Below are 9,163 nucleotides of genomic sequence, written 5' to 3' on the forward strand. Positions count from 1 at the left end.
AGGGATGGGCAACTTGGACATTGGCTACCCAAAATGGGGAGGGGGGGCAACAAAGGCAAGAAGTGATTGGCTTACAAGCTTTCAAAAGGGAACCTAGATTCAGAGGGCATGGAGGAAGGTAGGATCTCCACTGAGTAGTATACAATCTGTCTTGGCGGGGCTGATGAAATTTAATGCGGAAGGGTCTCTTGTGATACAATAGTGAAAATTGTTATCAAGACTGCTTGTGAGGGTTGGAAATGTAAAGGTAGATGTTTTGTACCAAGGAGGGGAGTGATTAACTTTTACGCCTAGGAGCGGAGGTCCCTGGGACCATCAAGGGAGAAGAGTGAAGAGTGGGACCCTACCCAGAGAGGCAGTGATGCCTGAGATTGAGGCAGAGATGATGACGTGGAGAGATGGAGCTGTTGGGGACTTAAGACACAGAGAGGGAGAGGGTCTGTGTGCTGATGACTGGGAGGCAGGCTTGCAGGGTATACCCTTTGGTTGGTTGTTGATGCATGGGATTGTAACCATGGCAATGAAACAATATATGATAGGATGAATGTAAAACTAATGTTCCCCCATGTAAACGATCACATAATTCACAATAAAACATTAAAAAAAAAAGATAGTCAAAGTCTTTGAGGGGGCGGGCTTGATGGTGGCTAGGGTGGAGGTGCAGTGAAGTTCGCTGTCAGCAATACCATAGAATACCAAGCAAAGCAGATACAGGGAAGAGCTCATATATATATATGTATCATGTGATCTGCAACATTGTTTTGATCTCCAAGGCCATGTTTTCCAACTACTGATCCTTCCTCTTTATTTCCAACCTTTTCATTCCAATCGCCAGTAATTATCAATACATCTTGATTGCACGTTTGATCAATTTCAGACTGAAAAAGTTGGTAGAATTCTTCAATTTCATTATCACTGGTGTTAGTTATTGGTGCTAAATTTGAATAATAGTGGAATTAACTGATCTTTCTTGTAGGTATATGTATATTATCATATCACAGACAGCATTATACTTCAAAACAGAACTTGAAATGTTCTTTTTGGCAAGAATGTGATGCCATTCCTCTTCAATTTGTCATTCCTGACAGAGTAAACCATGTGATTATCAGCTTCCAAATGGCCAGTACTAGTCCCATTTCAGCTCACTAGTGCCTTGGATATTGATGTTTGTGCATTCCATTTCATTTTTGAAACATTTAATTTTCCTAGATTCTTACTTTGTACATTCCATGTTCCAATTAGTAATAGATGTTTATAGCTGTTTGTCATCATTCTGAGTGGTGTTCCATCAGCAAATGACGGTCCCCAAAAGCTTTATCCATTTGGGTCTTCATGGTCAACTCTACTTTGAGAAGGCAACTCTTTCCCAGTCATATTTTGAGTGCCTTTCAACCTGAGGGGCTCATCTTTTGGCACTGTATCTGGCAATGTTTGGTGTCTGTGATAGGATAGTCACCGAAGGAGGAGTTGCCACTCCTCGGCCACCACTCTTAATCCCTTGTGATTAATAAACTCCTCCTTTTCTCTTCTCTCCTACCTCTGGTTGCCAATAATTAAATTGTCTCTCTCTCTATTTGCCTATTCTAGACAATTTATAATGTTATTGTTAAGTGCTGCCAAGTCAGTTTTGACTCACAGAGACTCAGAATAGGGTTTCCTAAGAACAGCTGGTGGGTTTGAACGGCTGGCATTGTGGCTAGCATTCCATTACTTATCCTACACATCACACCAGGACTTATATTTCATATAAGTAGATCAATATGAGTAATTGTCCTGTTGTGATTGATTTACGTCACTCAGCATGTTTACAAGGTTCATCTATGTTGTAGTATTTCTTAGAACTTCATTGTTCCTTGTGGATGAGTCATATACCGTTATATGTCTGGACCATATTTTGTTTACTCATTCATCTGTTGATAGAACATTGAGGTCATTTCCATCTTTTGGCTATTGTGACTAGTATTGCTGTGGACATGGGTGCACATGTGTGTGGGATTTTATGTGGATATTTATTTCCATTCTCTTGGGTTCACACTCAGAAGCAGGATTACTGGGTCATCTGGTAACTCTGTGTTTAACATTTTGAAACTGGCCAGCTGCTGTTTTCCATGCCTGCACCATTTTGCATCCCTACCAGCAATGTGCAAGCATGGGGGCTCCTGTTTCTCCACATCCTTGTTTTCTTTGTCTGTGATTATAATCACCCTAGTGGATTTGGACCCCTGGTGGGGGTGCTGTAGGATCAGCAATGGACCATAAACCATAAGGTCAGCAGTTCAAACCTACCAGTTGTTCCTCAGTAACCCTAGACAGGGTCGCTATGAGTCAGAACCAACTCAACAACACTTAAAAACAACAAGTGGCTATGGAATAGTAGCTCATCTGTATTTATTTTTAGCTGTTGTGTTATAAAATTTTATGTCTAATAATGTGAAATTGCCACAAGTCCTTTTTCGCAAGACAGAGTAGAACCGCTCCCTAGGGATACGAAGAGACAACCTCATTTTTCTCCGGCAGAGTGGCTGGTGTGTTTGAACCAAAGACCTGTGGTTAGTAACTCAACGCTTAACCTACTGCACTACTACAGTGCATTTTTTTTAGTAAGCACAAGATTGGCGATTCAAACCCACCAGCTATCTCTCAGAAACCCTTAGCAACAGATCTGGTATAATCTTAAATAATAAGCTATTAAGTAAAATATGCCTTGTTGTTGTTAGGTGCTGTTGAGTCAGTTCTGACACATGGCAACCCTATATAGGGTTTCTGAGGAGTGACTGGTGAGTTTGAACTGCCAACCTTGAGGTTCAAACCAAGTTTGCAGTCCAGCTCATTAACCCACAGTGCCAACTGGATATTCCATAGTTTCACTTAACATGCTAGGATGGCTTCCTAGAGAGGCCAGCACCGTTCCCCTGTTGCTTGCATAGGAATGCTGCTGTTACCACCTACCACCTTATGTACTCATTGCAAAACATCGGAGGAGTGAAGGGTTACCACATGTCTTAGGAAACACTGCTGGTCTAGATTTTCCTCACAGTTGGAGGAAGATTTTCTGAGGGTGTTTAGGTGGGGAAACCATAGGTGAGGAGGTGTTTTGCTCTTCGTAGTGTTTGTGCTAGAGCCCTGGTATGGTGCTGTGGGATAATGCACTGGACCACAAGGTTGGTTTGAACCATAACATTGGTGGTTCAAATCCACTAGCTGCTCCCTGGAGTTGCTCTGAGTGGGAACCGACTCAACAGCATTTAACAACAATAACAACAATACTTATGCAGACAGCCTTAGGTGGTACAAACATGAACATGCTTACCTGCCAACAGAAAGGTTGGCAGTCTGTGTCTACTGGTGATCTACTTCTGAAAAATCAACCATTGAAATCCCTGGGGGACACAGCTGTACTATGACACTCACGGGACTGCCAAGAGTCAGAACTGAGTCCATGATGGCTCCTTCCTGTTTATGCATCAGGGATGACTTCATCACGGAGGAAGGAAGTACAAGTTGCTTGTATGTATGGAGTTCATGAGAGTGTGTGTGTATGGTATCAGTAGATTCCACTGTATTATCCAAACTCAGAATCACTCTATCCACACTGTCATCTCACTGACTTGCCAAATCATGAGATCCCAGTATGTTGTTTATAAACGATAACCGTCTTAAAACATGTTTGTCTGGCCCAGATGCTCAGCAAGGTCTTGTAATGGTGGGGAATGAGTTTCTTTCTTTCTTCATAAAAATGTTAAGCGGATTCCATTAACTTTGCTTTGGCTTGTTTATGTCATTTTCCTAAATAAGTATATGTGAGAAATCATTAGCACTTTCTTGACTTCTCAGATTAAAACTTTGGAACAGAACAAGGCCATTGAAGACCTAAATCAATCCAGAGACAAACTGGAGAAGATGAAGGAGAAAGCCGAGCGGAAACTGATGTCAGTCAAGACCAAACTGGACACCACAGAGCATGAGGCGGCGGAGCAGAGAGAGAAGGCCAAGAATATGATAGAAGTGGTAACCAGTGAGGTGAAGATCCTAAAAAAATCTCTGGAAGAGGCCGAAAAGAGAGAAAAACAGGTGGGTATAAATCGGATGGCCAGACCCTTCTTATGGCTGATGTGGAAGGACACTTCCAAAGTATGATGGTGATTCCTACGTTTCTTCAGAAATGGTTTACAAAACTCTGTGTAGCATCTCAACAGACCTATCTACCCCTTAGTATCTTTCTGGAATTGCAAATAACCATTACGGTTTACTCTGCTGAGAAAAAGAATTCCCATTTCATGCCATGAGTTGTAGGGAAGAAAGGAAGACGTCATCAGAGCTGTGGAAAGCCTGGGAGTAGCCAGGGTTCAGCTGTGGTAAGGCTTTTATGGTGGTTGTCTCTGATGCTTGCCTTATCCCAGAGTTTTTAATATTAACCAGGGCTGTAGGTTTGGGAAGGGAGTCTTATCTCAAGCAGAAATCTGTTGCAGGAAATAGTCTCAAATCTCAAATAGTGGCATAGAGACTTGCTGATCGACCAGGTGCAGATGTAAGCCATAAAACAGCATTCGTTCACTGGCTGCTCAGAGGATTGGATCTGGGAAGTTTATTAGGAGGTCAAGCACATAAAGAACCGTCCGGGCAGCCTGACCCCATCGTTCTTGGCTTTCATCTCTTTCTGAAGCTCAAAGGGCATTGAGTGGACACTGATCCTAGGGTATTTTTCTCCTTGGCTGTCTCTGCTTTGGCTCATGTGTCAGCCAATTTGGGCAGAGCCAGACTGTGCAAGCAAGGGTGCTCAGAAAGAAAGCTTCTCAGGAATTCAGAGCTTTGTTCATATGGAGGCAAGACTGGAGAGTGTAGTGGTCCCCGCATCCCTCTCTGCAGGAAGTTAGGAAGACAGTGAGCCCAGGTGGGAAGGTTTCCATGGTGGTTCTCCTGGACATCTTTGGATTGTGTCACCTTTTCTAAAATGGAAGGGCCCTTGGCAGGGAGCTGGCAGAGAAAACCCTACTTTCTCTGCTGCTTTAGCCAAGAATGACATCACAGAAACCAGTCTGTAAGAATCCGAAAGGTTTTGAGGCATATTTAACCATTGTCTTTAGCCCCTATTTTCCCTATGATACAAGGAGTCTTTAAAATGTTTGTGGGAAAATGGAATAAAACAGCAATGGAAGTTTCCCACAAACTTTTTGAAGCCCCCTCATAAGGGACAAACACTGCTGTTGGCTGCTCTCCAGTTGGCTTCCCACTCATGGCAATCAGACCATGGTAACTCAGAGGGTTCAGTGGTTGATTTTCAGTAGATCATCAGGCCATTCTTTTTAGTTTGTCTTCTCTGGAAGCTCTGTTGAAGCTTATTCAGCACCATAACCAACCCCCACTGCCTTTGAATAGATTCAGACTCCTGATGATCCACTATGGAGCACCTGAGGCTGTAGAAGGCTCATCTTTCTCCTGTGGATTGGCTGGCTGGTGGGTTTGAACTTCTAGACCTTGTGGCCAGCAGCCTAGTGCTTATTCCAAGGCGCCTCTTCAGCACTGTGTTGTTGTTATGTGCAGTAGAATTGGTTCCAACTCATTGCAACCCAGTACAGGGTTTCTGAGGCTATAAATCTTTACAGGAGCAGAAAGCCTCATCTTTCTCCTGTGGAACAGCTGGTAATTTCGAACTGCTAACTGTGAGATTAGCAGCCCGATTAGATTCGTAACCACCACACTACCAGAGCTCCTTCTTTAGCACTATGTTGTTGTTGTTGTTATGTGCCGTCGAGTCGGGTCCGACCCATAGTGACACTGTATAGGGTTTCCGAGGAGCAGCTGGTGAGCTTGAACCACCAACCTTGCAGTTCAAACGGCTTTGCAGTGTGGCGCATTAACTCACAGCACCACACCAGGACTCCTCTTTAGCACTATGTTGTTGTTGTCAAGTGCCATCGAGTCGGAACCTACTCATAGTGACCCCATGCACAGCTGAATGAAACAATTTCCGATCCTGGGCCAACCTCACTACTGCTGCCACACTTGACGCCATCAATGATGCCACCTGGCTGATCCATCTCATTGGGGGTCTCCTCTTTTTCTCTGACCCTCCATCTTACCCAGCATGTCATCCTTCTCCAGCGACTGTTCCCTCCTGACAATATGTTCAAAATACGAGAGACAAAGCTTAGCCCTCCTGGTCTCCAAGGAGCACTATAGTAGTGGCCAAACCTCCAGTTTCAGAGTAATCCCATCGTATAGGTTGTGCGATGGCCGTCTGTGATGGAGGCAAGGTGAGGATTTAGACGTCCTCCTCTTTTCACCAGCTCATGTATTTTTTTTCTTTCAAGTTTTTATTGTGAATTGAGTGATAGTTTACATGGGAGAACATTGGTTTTACATTCATCGTTTCATTGCAATGATTACACTCTCCTCTGTGTATTTTCATTCAACAGTATTTGCTTCCATTCCCTGTTGTTTTTATTTTTTGAGCGGGAGGATGTACACAGAAACACTCAGGAATATGTAATCATTTAAACAACCAAAGGGCACATTCTGTAAGCCTGCCTCCTAGCCACCACATTCAGTCTTTCTGGTTCCATGAGTCTAGAGTCCTCAGCTGCTCACTCTCTCCATATCCTCATCTCTGCCTCCATCTCTGGTGTCGCTGCTTCTCTGGATAGGGTTCCATATTCTGGTTCTTGATGGTCCTAGGGTCTTCTCTTCCTGGACTGTAAGATTAACTTGTTGTTGTTGTTGTTCAGTGCTGTTGAATCGATTCTGACCCATAGCAACCCTGTATTGGCTTTCCCAGGAGCAATACAAAGTTGGTGAGCTTGAACCACTGACCTTGCTGTTCAAATGATGTTGCAGTTTGATGCATTAGCCCACAGTGCCACACCAGGACTCCGTAAGATTAACTACTCTCCTCTTTTTGTTACAAAACTTCTACCTTTACAATTGTGACACTCGCAATTAGTCATGATAACAATTACTCACTATTGAATCATAAGAATCTTATCCCCATCTCCTCATCAGACCCATCTAGACAAGATGAAAACTATTCAGTGGAAAACTATTCAGGGGAAAGGACTCTACATTTCCCCGCATACTCTTAAACTAAACTCCTTCTTGAAAATTTGTAAGCCAGTCACTTTGTGCCTTTATCGCCCTTTCATTTTAGGTAGGCAGTGTCTAAGTTGCCCGTCTCTGTCTACCCTGTATACAAAGGGGATTGGGTTGATACCTGATGTGAAGACTCCTTCCCTCTCAGTTGGTATTTTCAGTTACTACATCCATAAGTGTAGGTCAAGTTCATCAGATTGCAGCAATTTATATTCATTTTCTTTATCAAAAAAAAATTTTTTTTTTTTTTTATCTTCCTTTAGTTGCATCTTGAATATCAGCCATTGAAGCTAGGTCAAATGGGTACTATCTGCAAGTTTGGCCATTCTTGTGCATCTCCCTTCACTGCATATAAGCTGGATGCTTCACTCTTAGCTCTAACCCTCCATGGCCATACCCTTGTTCATGAGCTTATACATTCTTGCTGCTTGTTTTTCCTTTAGTTGAAGTGGTTCGTTGTGGAGTCAGAATTCCAGCACATGAGGCGTATCAACCACTGGCACTACCACCATTTGTGTGGCATGTCCTCTTGTGCAGAGCACACATGCAGTCCTCATATCATCTGATCAGAATCCTACAGCCCTGTGGGGGGCGGGGGGACATGGCTAGTCCTATCTGGAATAAGCAGATGGCGTCTTTGTGAGGTCACAGTCTGATTCACAGTTGCTTAACTGTGATTCTTGACTTGGTAGCCATACCACATAGGCTAAAGAATAAAAAATGTGGTTATGAATTCACTGAAGATTGAAACCTGATAGACTTCAGAGATAATTTGTTGTTGGTGTTAAGTGCCATGGTCAGTTCTGACTCACAGCAACTGTGTATAGGGTTTTCATGGAGTATTCTGGTGCGTTTGAACTGCCAACCATGTCCAATGCTGATCCTACAGTGCCATACCAAGACTCAAGAGATAATTTGTTGTTGCTAAGTGCCATTGAGTCGGTTCTGACCCACAGCAACCCTGTATAGAATTTTTGAGGTGCCACTGGTGAGGTTGAACCGCTGACCTTATGGTTCAAACTCACCTTGCAATTCAGCACATTAACCTACAGCATCACACCAGGACTCTGAGATAATTTAGTAGCACAGAAATGAGGGAACTCATGCTCAACAAGTTAGGTGATTTGCCGACTTGAGTCCCTGGGTGGCTACTAACCACAAAATTGGTAGCTTGAATCTTAGAAGACAGGCCTGGCATCTACTTCTGAAAGATCACTGCTGTTGAAAATGGAGCACAAGTCTTCTCTCACATACATAAGCTCACCCTGAGTCAAACTGACTCTATGGCAACTGATTGGTTAATTTGCCTTGTTGTTGTTGTTGTTGTTAAGTGCCGTCGAGTCGGTTCCGACCCATAGCGACCCTGTACAGGGTTTCCAAGGGTGTAAATCTTTACGGGAGTAGAAAGCCTCATCTTTCTCCCGCGGAGCGGCTGGTAGTTTCGAACCGCTGACCTTAAGGTTCGCAGCCCGATTCGTAACCACTACGCTACCAGAGCTCCTTGGTTAATTTGCCTACCTTTTGCAAACCTGTGCTTTCCATCATTTGTTTTGTTTTGTGGGGGTGGTTGGTGTCCTTCTTGCATTTGGCTAGCAGTAGCTGATAACAGCTCATTCTTCCAGGTCATATTTCTGTTTGGTTTTGCAGCTGTTGGACTTCAGGGACGTAGTTTCCCAGATGCTGGGCTTAACGGTGACCAGTCTCGCCCTTCCTGAGTATGAAATCATCAAGTGTCTTGAAAGACTCATCCACTCACATCAGCACCATTTTGTCACCTGTGCTTGCTTCAAAGATGTGATCACCGGGAGAGACAGGCACCCACCAGACCACTTAAAGCCTCTTCATTGAATGCCACAGTGGCCGAAGGAAATGGAACTACGAGATGGGACACAATTCACAAATTCCTCAGGCCTTTGAATTTTGAGCAGTGTGTGAACATTGTATAGTTTCATGATACAGTGAGAATTCCTTATTGGCCAAACCCCCCAAAAAAACCCAAAGGTCTGGCTGCAATACAGATGCTCAGCACTGAAAACACCTCATTTCATTTGCTAGTAAATTGGGACCCAGAAGAATT

General features: G+C 43.6%; 1 protein-coding gene across 1 annotated transcript in view; it reads left to right on the forward strand.

Annotated features, from left to right (window-relative positions):
* CCDC170 (coiled-coil domain containing 170) overlaps positions 1-8,934 on the forward strand; it is a 120,916-nt gene extending 111,982 nt beyond the window's left edge. The window contains exons 9-10 of the mRNA XM_006874358.1: positions 3,835-4,071; positions 8,734-8,934. Coding sequence (XP_006874420.1) covers positions 3,835-4,071; positions 8,734-8,934 — 438 coding nt within the window. The remainder of the gene's footprint in view (positions 1-3,834; positions 4,072-8,733) is intronic.
* Positions 8,935-9,163: the final 229 nt, after the last annotated feature.

Source organism: Chrysochloris asiatica, unplaced genomic scaffold, assembly GCF_000296735.1.
Source record: "Chrysochloris asiatica unplaced genomic scaffold, ChrAsi1.0 scaffold00271, whole genome shotgun sequence".
NCBI lineage: Eukaryota > Metazoa > Chordata > Mammalia > Afrosoricida > Chrysochloridae > Chrysochloris > Chrysochloris asiatica.